Source organism: Mytilus galloprovincialis, chromosome 7, assembly GCF_965363235.1.
Source record: "Mytilus galloprovincialis chromosome 7, xbMytGall1.hap1.1, whole genome shotgun sequence".
Classification (NCBI taxonomy): domain Eukaryota; kingdom Metazoa; phylum Mollusca; class Bivalvia; order Mytilida; family Mytilidae; genus Mytilus; species Mytilus galloprovincialis.
This window is the reverse complement of record NC_134844.1, coordinates 84,638,663-84,656,974: the sequence shown is the minus strand read 5'-3', so window position 1 is coordinate 84,656,974 and position 18,312 is coordinate 84,638,663. Positions and strand designations below refer to the sequence as shown.

The 18,312-nt window shown below is 31.9% G+C and overlaps 1 protein-coding gene across 1 annotated transcript; it reads right to left on the bottom strand.

The window, feature by feature from the left end:
* Positions 1 to 200: 200 nt before the first annotated feature.
* LOC143082016 (uncharacterized) lies at positions 201 to 14,416 on the bottom strand. Its single transcript, XM_076257604.1, has 6 exons — positions 14,334 to 14,416; positions 10,565 to 10,751; positions 7,927 to 8,009; positions 4,281 to 4,367; positions 2,716 to 2,736; positions 201 to 2,152 (listed from the first exon to the last, which is right to left on the bottom strand). Exons 1-6 carry the CDS (start codon positions 14,386 to 14,388, stop codon positions 1,860 to 1,862), a joined length of 726 nt encoding a protein of 241 aa, XP_076113719.1. The 5' UTR covers positions 14,389 to 14,416; the 3' UTR covers positions 201 to 1,859.
* Between the last annotated feature and the right edge of the window lie 3,896 nt (positions 14,417 to 18,312).

Here is an 18,312-nt window from a genome sequence, read left to right as displayed (position 1 = left end):
GACTCGTTCTGTCCTGAATATGCTTTCACTTAAATAATCATTAAAGTAATCATGAAACGCAGACTCACAGGAAGGTCAAAATCTAGGTTGTTACCAATACAAAGGGAAGTAATCCAGATGAGTTTTAATCGAAGGGTCAGTTCAGGCAAGGGACAAGGCGTTTCTCTGTAATAAAATAATTCAGTAAGATACAACTTTTATTAAACAATACGCATATGAATCAGCTGCACATTTTATTAGTTACAGATTGCGAGTCAATGGTCTATTTGTGCAGTCTATAACAAGATTTTTTAGACCAAAAATGATTTCTTTCAATATCTAACTCCCTTTAACGACTCACTCTGCCGTTCTGATCAGGACTTGCATATGGATTTCGCTTTTTAACGCTACAATATTACAATTATAAATAACTTTAACCTTAACAACTGAACAGCGGAACAGTTAACCGAATCTCGTTATTCGCCAACTGACAAGTTTTATTCAGTTCAAGGAACTTTGAAAAAAAAACTTAACTCGTAACTTAACCAGCGAACCGCTTTCTAAATAAATAAAACCCCAACACGTAAATATTCAAAGTTTACCGCTAAATCTCCAATGCAAACCGTGATCAAAAACCAGCCAGCTTTAATATATGTACATGAAAATCATAGGAGGGGGAACTTCTTACCTAAAAACTATTGTAGAACACCTTTACTTCAAAACCCTTATTACAGTATAAAAAATAGCGCGTGATTCCTACCGAGACCACCTCCAAAAATATCGCGCACATTGTTGAAAATTCCCCTTTTTGCCTTACATCTATACACCTGGAAGTCTGGGCTGAGAATGATTTCTAGCAGACAATATCTGCACGAGCTAAATTTTCCACGGGAATTCAATCGAGCTCTCTGATTGGTTGAGAAGGGAAAACATTTTTGATGCTAATGAGAGGTTCGTTACGTCACTAAAATTTAATGAATGAAATAATAATCGGAAAGTAATAAAATGATAATGAGCAATCTTTCTGGGAAAAAAATTAAAAATAAATATAAAGAAAAAAATAAATGAACCAAATAAAATGACCCACACACGTTTCAATATACATAGCATACCTCACTTGAGCACTAATCAATATATATTTACATTGATTAATCCTCATATAAATTAAAAAAAGGGGTCCATAAAAACTGACAAAATCAAACACAACCAACCACGAAACAAGTAAAGGTAGATTCATGGTATACCGCCATCTTGGATTGTACAATCACAGTACAAAATCTAATTATTTGCCTTAATCTGCAAATTTGGAGACAGATTTTCAACTCAATGGTTAGATTATTAATTTATTAATTTATCGTATTATAACAAATATTTTAACAAAATATCATTTTATTTTGTTTCATAATCATTTTTTTCAAATGTGCCGTTTAAGGGGAGATAACTCTTTTAGTACAAAATTTATACTGGGCTAATAGGGAAATTTTTTATTTTTACTTATAGCAAAAAAAACAAGTTCGGTGACACCATGTTTTCTTTTTATTTTCTAAAAACATATTATGAAACCTCTCTTCTCACAATTTATTTAAAAATTCTATTTCATAGATTTTTTTTATGCCATTAATGTGTATTTTCATGCACAAACTAACCAATTTTTGGCAATTTTCAACGACTCATAGCTTGAAAAATAGGACGGTGACCCATACTTTTTATTAAATTTTGAAAAGAGCATAGTAAAATCTTCATTTTGGCAAATTATAAAAAAATGCTGTCTCAAAAAGTATAATCTGGTGATTTACCTTCAACAATTGCAATATTCCATGAAATTTTGATATGAAAGTTTGTTGGACTCAATTTATTTGCATATTATAATGTTGCATTTTTCATTTGGTATGTGGATGTTTTTTCCATCTACAGTGCCTTCTTGTAGGTTTCGTTGGTTCTTTGGTTGTTGTTGACTCAGTTAGTGTTGTTGTTGGCTCAGTTATTGTTGTTGTTGGTTCAGTTCTTGTTGTTGTTGCCTCAGTTACGGTTGATATTTGTTCGGTTTTGGAAGTCGGACTTTCAGTCGTTGCCACTGCGGAGCCTGGTATGATATCACTCATAGCACAAAGTGTACCAGTTCCAGAGGTACATGTTGATGGTAGATTACAAGGAACAGATGTTACGGAAGGTGCTGAAAGGATAATAGATAGACAAATAAAACAGGTAGTAGTTTTGTATTGGAACATTTGTGTGTATAATCAGAGATTCTACTGTGACATTTTTCAAAAGACAGTTATATGTATAAATTAATCGTGGATGAGTGATCTCCAGAGACAAGTAAATTCATACCAAGAAACACATATTATCGCTTATAAACGAAAAAGAAAATGATGTGTACTATAAATATACCTTCAGAAGTATTTTTTTAAATCAATTTAATAGTTTTGATCTATTCGAGACCGAGTCCTTTGCGTTTTGAGTTTAATTACCACCAAATTGAAGTAAACAAAAAAACAAATCGTCGGATTGACCCGGTAGGGAATAGAACCCATTTCGGCTTTTCCAGAAAATAATATTCTATGCGGCGTATGCTCATGGAAACATAATAAATACATTAATAAAGAAAATATAAATATCAACAATCCTAAAGAAAAATGCATTTAACGTGCTTATTTAAATCAATTTATAAAAATTAACGAAGTAAAACAATTCACATTTATTTTTTAATCTAATGACAAAATTGAATGTACCTACATGTTTGCACTGCTCCTGAAGCTACAAAAGAAATCAGATAAATTTTCTGAAGGCAAAAATGATGCATCTAATTTTAGAAATTCTTTTTTGTAACGTAATTTACCACGCGTTAGGAGTTATTTATGTGTGTCTTCTGTATTTGGGATTAACACACAATAATGTTTTAGAACGGCAGTGTCTCCATATTCCTGTAAACAGTTTATTCTCAACAAAAAGGTAGGTATATATTCTTGCCATTCAATAACGAAACAACAAAACAAATTTCACAAATATTTCGCAGAAATCTTAGAGCATAGACCCAACAAATCCGTTTCAAAGCTTGAATATTAGTGACATTAGTGTGGCTCATTACAAATAACAGAAATGGTATTGGCTGAATTTCATGCTGAAGTAATTATGAATAAAGTTGATTGGATATATAATATAAAATGGAAAGTTCACGGGTAGGTTTGTACTTAGATATATTGCTTTGGTTGTAAAATATGTTTTTATGTTCTTACTATAAACCGTTAATTACTGAAACAAATCAACATGTACAGTTTTGAACTTTGCCGCACATACATAAAATGGCATGTCATTTCAATGAAAACCATAAGGTTCATGCCAACTGTTTAAACACTTGCAGGCACTTACATGACTTAAGTTACTATACAGACACCTATATTTTTGAAAACCACGAAAATGGATAACAAATCCCAATAAATTCTTTGGTCAAAACAGTAAAGAAGAATCTATGCAGTCAAACAAGAAAATCACTCGAATCATTTCACCTTAATTCTAGTTTTCCTTGATCCATGATAATCCTGATTGTGAATAGTTTCTAGCTTTGTTAACCATTAATTAAGTTTAATGTAAACAGTAGTAAATGTATATTTGTTTTTTGTTATTTGCACTGGATTTTTTGACAAATAATTTTTTTAGGTGTCATCACAATCATTATTCTTATATATTATTGCCTTAATATAACCAGACTTAGTAAAGAATTTCTTGTAGTTACTTTCAGATGGAGATTTTATTAAAGAGGTCCTGCATCATTAAGTCATTGTGCTTCCGAAGGTTATCGAAATGATTTTAAGTTTTAAACATATACTCCAATTTAAATACGTCGGATATCTTTTTTAAAGATAGTTCTTGTTTATATGGCTGGGTTGTTGTCTCTTTGACACATTCCCCATTACCATTCTCAATTTTACTTCTTATAAACTGAATGAAAGATTGAAAGAATAAATACAGATTTGTTTCTTTAAGAAAAGAATGGTTATCAAATGTAATCTTATCTTGTTTTATGAATAATTCAATCATATCATATAAAGATATGTCATGCTACAAACATACTTTAAATGCGTCACAATCAGGATTATCATGGATCAAGGTTAGATTTATTTTCAATTTCATTTTGTGCTGCCATAATAATGTTCTGCAATCGGGTAAGATGGATATTTCTTTGTCGGTCTTTTAATTAAAGATAAATTATGCTTTTGATTGCTTTATTGGTATCTGTTTTTTTCATCTTTGTAATCTTATTCAATTAAATGTTTAAGACATTTTATGAGGGTTGTTCTCACCTACAGCTTCGCTTATACCACCATCTCCTCCACAAACGGTACATATATCTTCAAATTCTCCTGACTGGTTTGGGTATTGAACTAAAGCTGAAAGAGTTTCAATACTTTTATTTAACACGCTTTAACACTGTATTTTTGTAAATGAGCTTGAAGAAAGAAACTAAATACACACTTAATCAACTGAATCATGTATTATTATATTTGTTCACGTTTTCACCCTATAACTATCATCGTGTATTTTATGTTTTTAAAGAGTATAATTCATTAAATAGAGATGACTTTCAACATAACAATTTCATCACTAATAAATAACGCCGCAGGTATCTGACGTTACTGATTATAAAAAACGAAGATTGCCAACAAGACAACTCTCCACAAGAGACCAATATAACACAGACATTAACAAATATAAGTCACCGTACGGCCTAAAACAATAAGCAAAGACCATACCGCATAGTCAGCTATAAAAGGTTCCGAAATGAAAATGTGAAACAATTCAATTGAGAAAACTAACGGCCTTATTTATTAATCTGTCATTGGTGAATAAACCTGGTTCAAAAAGGAATGACACTAGTTAAGTAGAAAAACATCTCTTAACAGTACAAAAACATATCTTAACAGTACAAAAACATAATATGTATTCATAAAATATGTTAGATACATAGGTAAGGTATCCCTCCAGACGTCCTACCTGCACAATGTGCTGACATTAGTCCTCACTTGAAATTATCCTTTTATGAATTGGTACATAGATATTTTTTCTTTTGTTTTATACATCTTATACAAAAATGTTAACTGTTATTTCAGACTACTTCTTTTAATTCTGGGTGCTAATGATCAACGTTTAGACATAAAACCCAGAGAAATTATACATGTATGTTTGTTTTAATGAGAGAGAAAATGAAATCATCAAATTAACATCTAAAGGGTATTGGAAATTATTTTGGTTCGTTCTAGCATTATTATCGTTATTAAGTAAACAAAGGCAACAGTAGTATACCGCTGTTCAAAACTCATAATTCCATGGACAAAAAACAAAATCGGGGTAACAAACCAGAACCGAGGGAAAGGCATCAAATATAATAGGAGAACAACGACACAACACAGAAACACAACACACACAGAAACGGACCAAGCATCAGACAAAATCCTACGAGAATAAAAAATATAACATCAAAACCAAATACATGAATTTGGGATAGACAAGTACCGTGCCACGTCTTATCTTGATATCTCAAAAATAAGAGAAAACAACCGAAACAACGTTAAAATGCAACACACACAGAAACGAACAATAATATAACAATGGCCATCTTCCTGACTTGGTACATGACATTTTTAAAGGGGGAAAATGGTGGGTTGAACCTGGTTTTGTGGCATGCCAAACGTCGCACTTTAATGGCAAAGTTAAATATAACATTGAAATGACAACACAATATTACAGGACTACAATACAAATAAATAGGAGAACATATATGACAAAGAAACACAGGATTGATAGATAACAAAAAGCATCAGGTTTAAAATTCAATACGCCAAAAACGCGCCTCGTCCACACAAGACTCACCAGTGACGCCCAGATATAAAAGATCAAAAGTGAAAACAAAAGTACAAAGTTGTACAGAACTGAAGATAAAAAATGAAAAAGGTTGTGCCAAATACGGTGTTGTTTTTATGCTTGTGATAAGAACATCCTCATTATTTAGAACAATTAATGCTATTGCAAACAGTAAATTTTATCAAATGAATATGAAAGAGATATACATAATGAAACTGAAGTATTAACTAATTACAAAAAACTAAACCCGAATACATAATGCTAAGACCAACACAGAATAGACACAAGTAAGATGTATTTTGTTTGTTTTGTAATGCTTATTATGACGAATACGACTGTCATACAAGTTAGAGGTTTACCTAGCTATAAAACTAGGTTTAATCCACCATTTTTTACTTAAATAAATGTCTGTACCAAGTTATAAATATAACATCTATTTTCTTTTCTTTTTATACATGTATGTTTTTTTCTTATTTTTCCTTTTTTTTTCCCATACATATTGTCTGCGCTTGTTCTCGAAATGCAATGGAGCTATGTGAATGGAACTCTAGTATAATGAGGACCCCTATGTGAAGTTGTGTGCCTTGCTATGGAATGGTCCAAGATTGCCACTGCTTCTATGGAAACGGTAAAAATGTAAAACAAAAATCCAAATCTTTCAACCTTTATAGAAATGTTCCTTGGTATACATTGCACCTTTATTTACTTACAAATTTAGTTCTACTTGTTTTTTTTACCTTACACATTATTGTTTTAGTTCTATATTCTATATTGTATTTTGCTACTTATAGTATTATTGATACACATTTCACTGTAACATATGCTCTGCAAGTGTCATGTACCTAGACATCTTTGGCAATACTGATCTTGTGCTTGGGTTTTCTTTGATGAGATTTTCATTTTTTAGGTATCCAGTTCCTTTTATAGCTGAATTTTCAATGCATATGATTTGATTTTTGCATTGTTGAACAAATTGCTGATGCTTAAATTAACATGTATGGGCTATAGTGGATAGTTGCACCATTGACAGACCTCTTAGTATACTGACCGGCTTTAGAAACGCAACACTAGATTATTTTTGTGTTGTTTTTGAATGAATTTGTCACCGTCAAAAGCAATGACTGCCTGTTACAAACGCCAAAATGATTGTCAGAAAGGTCAACAAATACTGTCTGACATGTTTTAGGTTCTGTTTTACACCTTCTGATTTTACATTTGTTCGACCCATTAATTGCTTTTGGCAATTATGCGGTTGGAACTTGAGGGCTTTAAAGGTTTTCCTTCAGTCGATTCTTTGGTAATTCAGTTTATGGGAAACATTTATGGCATGAATCTGTACTCAATGACACTCGGCAATTTGATTATCAGTTGACGTTGCGGCCGTAAACATGTCTTGCAAATGACGTTGCGTATTCAAATTCTGTTGACGTTTCATTGTCACTACACGTTGATTTGTTCATTGATGGCTAGAAACAAATCTAGTCTATTTGTTTCGTTGTCGGAAGGACAGTAAGACGAGTTTCTGAAGTCATAAAGTATGGTTGCAGCACGTTTATGTTTTCATGTTTGCAGTATTTTTAAGGGATAATTCAGTTTTTTATTTCTCAGTCTTGGCAAAATGGGGATGCAACATTTTTAAACTGAATTAAGTGAGGCAAAGGATTTAAGGAACTGTTTGACAAAGCAAAAAAACCTGAAACAATCTTTCATGGGTCCAAAATTTCGCTTTAAGAAATTCGTGCGACTTAAAAATTCGGTATGTTCAATAACCACAGGTAAGTCAGATTTTGATTTTTTGTAAGGAGAAAGAAGTATGATAAGCATGGACAGAAGTTATCAGAGAATCAAACAAGATTTGGTTAAAAAAATCAACAAAACGAGTGTTGCGTTTCTAAAGCCGTTCAGTATATATCAATCTATTACAATACATCAACACGAAAATCTAATGAATTGTATTGTCATGTATATCCTACTGGAGATTAACTTCATTATTCGTTGGAATAAACAGAACCCATATGTTACATGTAATCTTAAGTCTTTAAAAATCTTATAATATATTAAGATGATCAACACAATATAAACACGTACCTTTGGTTTCAAAAGTAAACTTCAGAGGATTTTCAATATCATAAAAGATCACGTAACATTGATAATTGTGAGTAACATAATTCCTGAAATTTGTAAAAATCGTTATTTTTTTGGTTCAGAATAACATTAATAACGATCAATAGTCATAATTTTTGTCTTTAATTCATGTATATTAACTAACATAATTAATTGTTTATCATTCTCACCGCCTATACGAAAAGTACAGATGTACATATAGAAATAAAACAATTTAAAACAACAACTGCTGACAAGAGGTATTAAGATGTAAAGAGAACTAAACTACTCTGTTTATTTGGAATAATGGTTTCCTCCCTCGAGCATGATTGTTTTTGCATTACTGTTAAAAAATTTTTAGATAAAGGCAACAGTAGTATACCAATTATTAAAACGCATCAATCGATTGAAAGAAAACAAATCCGGGTAACAAACTAATACAGAGGAAAACACATCAACTATAAGAGGGATATAACAGCAGGGACAATGAAGTGCAAGAAAAACAAACGACAACATACAAAGAAACGAACTATTAGTAAAACTGTCATATTCCTGACTTGGTACGTGACATTTTAAGACAATAATGGTGGGTTGAACCTGGTTTTAATGGTAGCCAAATATCCCGCTGATATGACAATGTTTATCTAGATGAAATTATACAGCACAAATACTCCTCACCAAGATGCGCACAAACAAATAATATAACAGTCAACACAAAATGCAAAACCGCCCAACAGCAACGAATATCTTCCACCAAAGACATACAGACATACAGAACAGGAAATCACAACAGTGACTCGCATAATAAACGAATCTTGAACTTCTTGTAAAAAAATTCACAAAACCAGTCAAAACAACAATGAAGACAATGACCGTATTGAAAAGCTACTTTATAATTATTTGGACTACACATATATCACATTATCCTACTGAAACCACAACAGAAACACAAAACAAATAAATACATAAATGTTTGATGTATAAAATACTGGGACACGTCGTATAGCAATTCAAATTCACACTCGTTAAAACAGTTATGTTCGGAACTGTGTCACGTTAGGTACTAAGCAGACAATTAACATATATCATGTAGATGTTAAACAACAATCTTAGACGTGGTAAAAACATTAGTTAGTTTAGACACAGACAAATCGTGATGGTGTTCTTAAAATTTACCAAGTGTGATTATTAATCTCCTCGTATCTCTGTTGGAGCAGTACCAGCGTAAGGATACTCCTGTACATGCATTCCACGTAGTATAAATATGTACGAGCATAACAATAGAAACAACATGTAGAGCTAAAGGCAATGAGTTATATTAAACTAGTAAAACAATGGCAATTATTATGACATATTCTGCGAAATATTTTATGAACTGTTAACTTTTTTGTCTTTTAAAATTGTATTTTTTGCGTTTTGTCAACAGCAATTTTCCATTATGTTTCAAAAGTTAATATATTAATAAAAAACTGTCGTCTCCCCAAATGAATATACTGTGTCATTTATTATTACTAATCAATATTCAAATCTAGTCTTAACTATTAGCTTCTGGATATTAAATATCTTATATTTTTTATACATTTGCCTCAATAGTTTCATTGTGTTATCTTTGATATTAAATTCAGATATGATTTGGCATTCACAATGGTGAAAACATTCAGGATGTGTACAACAAAGTCGTCAATTTGGGTTTAAATATAAAGGGAAAGATTCGTTTTATTTTGATGGGGTTTAATTTGTGGCTTTGGGACCATTTTGAAAAAACAATGTGAAAATTTGGTATGGTTTATAGCTGTTTATTATATTTTTTCAGCATCTTACTTGTTTAAGGAAACTTTACACCACAAAATAGAAGAATACATGGTTAATAAGTTTTATTAAATTTGAGTTTCTTTACGTTGATATATTGAAAAATTCAAAAAGTGCTCATCTAATGAATGACGAAATCTATATTATAGCATGATAAAGGATATGAAAACACCTTTCGAGTTGTTTGTTTTACTCTAAAGACGGCTTAAAAATCAAATATCAATACATTATGATGAATAGAAGAGGTAAAGTTATAATTTTGTATCAATCTTTATTGATATTTCTGCCTTTTTTTGCAGAGTTATCTCCCTTTTCAATGCAAATCTCCATAGAAAGTTTAAATGGTGATGTTGTTTCTAGTCTTCCTCAAGTAAGATTGTATGGGACTTTTTTCTGTGTATATTTAGGTTATAATGCTAAAGATTTAAACTATAAAATCTTCTGTTGCAATTTCTTTAAGGTCAGGGTGAAATTTATGCTCGATTGATTGGACTATTAAGATGAGTAAATGTAACCACAGCGTCAAAAAACCGTTTGCGAATATGGGTTGGCAGAAACGATGATGGTCCGTCTTAAAGGCACGATAAATGACTGACCCGTGTTAAGATAGAGCCATATATCATGTATATATTGCACGTTAAAGACACCTTTGTAGATTTCGAAAAAAGAGCAGGGTAATGCCACTACAAGGCAGCACTTGCACCCGCAAAGTGAAAAAGGACTAATATTAGTTGCAAAACTTGTTTCCCAATCCACTATTAATAAATATCTTTAAACTAAATTCAAGGAGCACATAACTGAATAATTTACATACCTGGCAATTATAAAGCGTTCTGTTATTTGATAGCATTGCTGTTGTACTACTAAAGAACCATGGAAAGTAATATTATTTGTTAGACCATCAGCACTAAAAATGAAGTCTGGATTGAATCCGCTCGTGTATAACTTAAATAATTTATTGCGCCATGGAGAAGGAAATTTGCAGGGAAATTCAGTCGCACCTGGAATATGAAATTTATAATTCGAAAAAAATGAAATATATGAACAAGGAAAAATCTTTCATTTCTTATATGTATTTCCTGGCTGAAATATGACAGCACATCCCTAAGAATACTATATTCAACTTTCAATATAAAATGTGATCAACGACGGATAAATACTCAATTTGTAAAACCTCAATATAAAAAAATCGGATGATGTTATAAAAATCTTGCCGTTACAAATAGGTTTATCATACACGAACCTGATAAGAATAAGGAATATACGCCTTCCCAACAACAAAATGATCGTTAATTGAAATAACTATTTATATAGTTCGTGTGCCCGAATATAATTAGTAATAGCAAAATAATTCTACTGTCAAACATGCTTGAGAGAGTTGTTACCATTGTTTTTCTATAAATAAGAGCAGCATCTGACATATATATATATATATATATATATATACATATAGCCTTGTCAAGCATCCATGAAATAACTTAAGAACCCTGGCACAAAACTTTAATACACATTATTTGATTTCCATGCAATTAGTAAATACATTATAACATTATATATTATCCTATGTTAATGCTTCGATAAGCACATAATCCATAGCAAATGCCATGAAAAAGTACCAAAACTCTTTCAAACTCTATGAAAACTGCAATTATCCTTTCACCTTTTTAGCTCACCTGGCCCGAAGGGCCAAGTGAGCTTTTCTCATCACTTGGCGTCCGTCGTCCGTTGTCGTCTGTCGTCGTCGTCGTTAACTTTTACAAAAATCTTCTCCTCTGAAACTACTGAGCCAAATTAAACCAAACTTGGCCACAATCATCATTGGGGTATCTAGTTTAAAAAATGTGTGGCGTGACCCGCCAAACAAACCAAGATGGCCGCCATGGCTAAAAATAGAACATAGGGGTAAAATGCAGTTTTTGGCTTATAACTCAAAAACTAAAGCATTTAGAGCAAATCTGACATGGGGTAAAATTGTTTATCAGGTCAAGATCTATCTGCCCTGAAATTTTCAGATGAATCGGACAACCCGTTGTTGGGTTGCTGCCACTGAATTGGTAATTTTAGGGAAATTTTGCTGTTTTTGGTTATTATCTTGAATATTGTTATAGATAGAGATAAACTGTAGACAGCAATAATGTTAAGCAAAGTAAGATTTACAAATAAGTCAACATGACCAAAATGGTCAGTTGACCCCTTTAGGAGTTATTGCCCTTTTAAGTCAATTTTTAACCATTTTTCGTAAATTTTATATATCTTTTACAAAAATCTTCTCCTCTGAAACTGCTGGGCCAAATTAAACCAAACTTGGCCACAATCATCATTGGGGTATCTTGTTTATAAAATGTGTGGCGTGACCCGCCAAACAAACCAAGATGGCCACCATGGCTAAAAATAGAACATAGGGGTAAAATGCAGTTTTTTACTTATAACTCAAAAACCAAAGCATTCAGAGCAAATCTGACATGAAGTAAAATTGTTTATAAGGTCAAGATCTATCTGCCCTGAAATTTTCCGATGAATCGGACAACCCGTTGTTGGGTTGCTGCCACTGAATTGGTAATTTTAGGGAAATTTTGCTGTTTTTGGTTATTATCTTGAATATTATTATAGATAGAGATAAACTGTTAACAGCAATAATGTTAAGCAAAGTAAGATTTACAAATAAGTCAACATAACCAAAATGGTCAGTTGACCCCTTTAGGAGTTATTGCCCTTTTAAGTCAATGTTTAACCATTTTTCGTAAATTTTATATATCATTTACAAAAATAATCTCCTCTGAAACTGCTGGGCCAAATTAATCCAAACTTGGCTACAATCATCTTTGGGGTATCTAGTTTAAAAAATTGTGTGGCATGACCCCCCAGACCAACCAAGATGGCCACCATGGCTAAAAATAGAACATAGAGGTTAAACACAGTTTTTTACTTATATCTCAAAAACCAAAGCATTTAGAGCAAATCTGACACGCGGTAAACTTGTTTATCAGGTCAAGATCTATCTGCCCTGAAATTTTCAGATGAATCAGAGAACCCGTTGTTGGGTTGCTGTTCCTGAATTGGTAATTTTAAGGAAATTTTGCTGTTTTTGGTTATTATCTTGAATATTATTATAGATAGAGATAAACTGTAAACAGCAATAATGTTCAGCAAAGTAAGATTTACAAATAAGTCAACATGACCAAAATGGTCAATTGACCCCCTAAGGAGTAATTGTCCTTTATAGTCAATTTTAAACAATTTTCATAAAATTTGTAAATTTTTACTACCGGTAACATTTTCCACAGAAACTACTGGGTCAAGTTCATTATAGATAGTGATAATTGTAAGCAGCAGGAATGTTCAGTAAAGTAAGATGTACAAACATATCACCATCACCAAAACACAATTTTGTCATGAATCCATCTGCTTCCTTTGTTTAATATTCACATAGACCAAGGTGAGCGACACAGGCTCTTTAGAGCCTCTAGTTATTACTAACAGCTGACGATGTTTGGAAAATAGTTTTATACGGTATTTGGAACGAATTCCACAAAATCATTGAATTTTATTAAAATAATTTTTTCAACAAAGGGTTTAGATATTTTTCTAGGTACATTGGAATATTCATACCATTATTTCATATGGTAGTACTCTGATATATCAAATGAAATTTGCATTTTATCTATCGCCTCTACCTTCACACGCTTACTTGGATTATCAATAACCAAATGCTTGATATTATACTTGTCATGTTAAGCATCTTTTGAGTAAAAGATAACATTACATCAGGGAATAATTAAGGTACATTTGAGATATACTTAAGATTCTAAAACTTAATCGAGTGTGAAATAACATTTCTTCACTCGAAGACAGTTAAATGTTGATATTGAACAAATGCGAGGCTTGCCGAGTATTTTAAATATTGAAATGTTAATGTCGTGAGAGTAAAAGATCGTTTTACACGAGATATAGTGGTAGAATAAATATATATACTTGGTGAAATCTGTTTCTCTATTGGTTTATTTGCGAGGTGAAGACAAACTTAATCTTAAACTCATAAATCGAAAATAAACTGACAACGCCATGGCTAAAAATTAAAAAGACAAACAGACAAACAATATTACAAATGACACAACATAGAAAACTAAAGAATAAACAACACGAACCCCGACAAAAACTAGGGGTGATCTGTGGTGCTCCGGAAAGGTAAGCAGATCCTGCTCCACATGTGTAACTCGTCGTTTTGCTCATATGATAACAAATCTGTTAAGTAATCTTATTCGGTAGGCCACATTCATGAAAGCGGAGTGGATTGTAGAAACGACGTAAGGAACATATCCGATATCATTTGTGAAACGGTTAATCTTAACCATTCACCAAATTCAATGATCTGCCGAAAAAAAATAGTAAGTTATATATGTGATGTCACCGGGCATGGACACAGATGCAAATTCAGAGTAAAGCATAATAATTTGTCATCAAAATTAAATTTTAACCATCCAAGAACTAAGATTAAACACATCACACATTGAGTATTTTTATGTACATATATTTCACAAACAAATTTTTCATTTGAAATGAAGAAATATAAACTAATGTCTTACCTGCAGAAATTTCAAAAATGAAGAACATCAAATATAAAAACATTTTTGTGTGCATGTTGCTTGCTCCTTACAGTACGTCTGTATCACATAAATTCAGTGAACACGTAAATAAAGACAACGTGTTATCTATAGATATATACCTTAATTGAGCGATGTTTTTTTCCAAATCTGTTGCAACTTCAATTTCCTTGATTACATTAAACAAAAAAATCAATTGTAATTACGTTTTCAGTTACTTGATAACAAGTGTGGACACACAAATGTGTTGTCTGATGAATTGGCAAATTCTACCGACTGTAAGCTCACATGTCTCTCCTCAATTAGTATTTCTGTTTTGTCTTCTGATCGGCGATTTTGGGAAATTTCAGAAAGTTCTAAAACATTAATACTGATTGTCAACTTTCAGGGTATACAATTACGATCAAATATGTGGTGTTGTTTATTGGATTTTGTAATGCTTAAACTCCCAAGACCATTCAAACTTTATAGGATTTGAATAGAAATAGATTGTCATGGAATCTTTGAAATATTCATTTAATGCAAGAAAAAGTGTTAACACTTTAGAATATCACTGATTGTTTTTATATAAAGTTATTAAAATTGTGATGATTACAGAAATCTTTTGAAATTTGCATTTGAAAGTTATAAAAAGTCTCTTAATATCATTATAGAAGAAGATGAAGAAAATGAAGAAGGCAAATGTCAGCAAAATATTACATGTCTCTTTTAAAGAGGGGATTGAGATTTCACAAAACATATCAAACCCGTTGCATTTGTGCATACTGGGTATATATCTCCCAATTGATACGATTTTCCCGTGCTTGCATTTCCTATCATGATTTTCTTGATAGAGGGTTGCTGCTCACAAGGAAGCTATTAAACCAAGAGTTTCAAATGGTAAAGTTGAAATCATCCCTTCGTAAATTTTACGGACGCCATCACGAGTTGGTTTACCCTTATGGAATAACCGTTTCACAAATGATATCGGATATGTTCCTTACGTCGTAACTACAACCCCTTCCCTTTCATGAATGTGACCTACCGAATTAGACTATTTACCGGATTTGATATCACATAAGCAAAACGACGGGTGCCACATGTGAAGCAGGATCTGCTTACCCTTCCGGAGCACATGAGATCACCGCTAGTTTTTTGTAGGGTTCGTGTTGTTTATTCTTTGGTTTTCTATGTTGTGTCATGTGTACTATTGTTTGTCTGTTTGTCTTTTTCATTTTTAGCCATGGCGCTGTCAGGTTGTTTTAGATTTATGAGTTTGACTGTCCCCTTGGTATCTTTCGTCCCTCTTTTGCAAGTAAGGAGCCTCTGGTCTCTCTTACTCTTGAAGTTTTTTTTAATTTTAGTTCTTTTAGATAGAGGAAGATGTGGTGTGAGTGCCAATGAGACAACTCTCCGACCAAGTAACAATTTAAAAAAAGTAAACCATTATAGGTCAATGTACGGCCTTCAACACGGAGCCTTGGCTCACACCGAACAACAAGCTATAAAGGGCCAAAAAACTACTAGTGTAAAACCATTCAAACGGGAAAACCAACGGTCTAATCTATATAAAAAAACGAGAAACGGGAAACACGTATAAATTACATAAACAAACGACAACTTCTGTACATCAGATTCCTAACTTAGGACAGGTGCAAACATTTGCAGCGGGATAAATCGTTTTAATGGATCCAAACCTTCTCCCTTTTTCTGAAACAATAGCATAACAAAACACATGATTTATATGTTTTGTAGTTTAGTACTACGTCCGTTTTTATTTAACTGGTACACATTTTGTTGAGGGGCCAACTAAAGCCTGCCGACGGAAGCGGAATTGTCTATCTGTGTTGAAGACCTATTTGTTCTTACTTTTATATATAGCGCAAATATATTTACTGCTTAGTCTAGAATTAAATATGAAGACATAAAGTGTGTGATAAAGTAGTGTTTCTCTATATTTCACATATCAGAGAACGGTCACAGTTTTGTTGCTCATGGGTTGTGTGAAAATGCAGGTATATTTTTATTCCTGACATTGATACATTTTTTTGTCGAAATGTATTTGTAATCAGCTGAATTTAATGTACAGTGGATTTTACATTATCACTGATCAAGTTATCTTTATTACAAAATTTGCTTGAAACTGACGTTGAGGTTCGTTAACAGAAACTCTGTTCGTTCAATAATTTGGTAGTATATCATTTTGTTATGATATTTTTATAAAGGTACTTTTTCGTTGTAATTGCAAGTAAAGGCTAATTAAATTACTTAAATCACGAGTTATACAACAATGATTTGCAACAGACTGTGTTTTTCTTCGTTTATCAAATTGATTATGCAAATTATATACATCAGGATGTCACACTTGTTGCATCTCGAATATCTTATACAAACTTTCTAAATTACTTCTTGATCAACATAATCATTGCGTGATTTTATCAGCAAATTTTTACATGTTTCCTTTAAAGAGTACATATAATGTATATGTAAAGTATAATTATATATTTTCTTTGTAGTCAAGACTGAAATGTGAAAATCTTAATACGTTTGTCCACGTAGTGCTTCATACAATTTTTAATACTTCATTATTTGATTATAAAACAAATTGTCTGTTGATGATGCTTGGTATAAACGACAGATTTCTGAACCTGTGATTCTTTTTTTAATTGGTAATATCATATGTTGTCCTTGGAGTCATTGGATATGTGGCTTATAAAAGTTGAGATCTTTCTTCTGACGAATTTACCTGTTGATATAAACATGTTAGTCTGCAATACACATGAAGTATGTTTACAGAAACTATGATCTTTCCTTTATTCATTAATACAACATTTTGTCTAGAAAATGATATGTATAAGGTTTACAGCACTTGTGATTATTTTTTTTTATATATCTAAACATCAAAACAAATAATTTTGCCTGGTAAAGATATCGAAAATAGTTTACGGAAACAGTAATAGTTCTTGTATTTATTAATACGTCATTCGGTCTTGATTTTTTTGGGTACTCGCAAATTAGAATGCGTAAATGATAATGACAAGGTATGCAGTCATGATTTGTTACAGACCTTGTATTCCTATATATATTTCAATGGTATATTTTGTACTGACAAGGAATGTGATCATGATTTGTTACAGACCTTGTTTTCCTATATATATTTCAATGGTATATTTTGAACTGACAAGGAATGTGATCATGATTTGTTACAGACCATGTTTTCCTATATATATTTCAATGGTATATTTTGTCTCTGAAGTCTATTGTAAAATGTAGTTATATTAATTACAGCAAATGCTAAACACATGTCATTTGTTTATCTCGATCGCCAAATATTTCAAAAGAAGGTTAATTTCATGAAAAAGAAATGAAAGGTATACAAAAGAGGAACGAACGATACCAAGGGACAGTCAAACTCACTGATTGAAAATAAACTGACAACGCTATGAAAAAAAATATAAAAAAGACAAACAGACAAATAATAGTACAGAAGACAAAACATAGAAAACTAAAAACTAAGCAATACGAACCCGACCAAAACCCAAGTGCTGCGGAAGGGTAAGAAGATACAAAATTCGGAGACGTCTATTATTGATAAGAGTAGTACTCTCCAACTCTTTGAACTTTAATTTGAACATTTATGGACCGTGCTTATAATGACTCGATCGAGGAGTAAGAATGCACAGTTTTTATTGTTGAAATTTTTTTTTTGAATTATTTCAAAATTACGTGATACATGCGGAAAACATCAATGATTTTTAAAAATTTGATAACAAGCTTGACTCTGTGAAAAAAATGCGTATTTACAATAAGTTGTTTTGTTGTAATTTGTTTTTTGAAATTGTTATATAAATCAAGCCATTAGCCAAAATGCTGAGAAAACAGATGTGGAGGGATAGCAGAAAGGATTTTTATCAGAAACATAAAGATATATGAAGATGTGGTGTGAGTGCCAATGAGACAACTCTCCATCCAAATAACAATT

Bases quoted from the DNA above. Each gene is read 5' to 3' on its own strand.
- LOC143082016 (XM_076257604.1), bottom strand. From the start codon at position 14,388: ATGCACACAAAAATGTTTTTATATTTGATGTTCTTCATTTTTGAAATT. The intron at 8,010-10,564 runs GTATGTAAATTA...TACAAATTTCAG, and splicing joins GAACGCTTTATAATTGCCAG to GAATTATGTTACTCACAATT. The intron at 2,153-2,715 runs GTAGGTACATTC...TTATCCTTTCAG, and splicing joins TTCAGGAGCAGTGCAAACAT to CACCTTCCGTAACATCTGTT.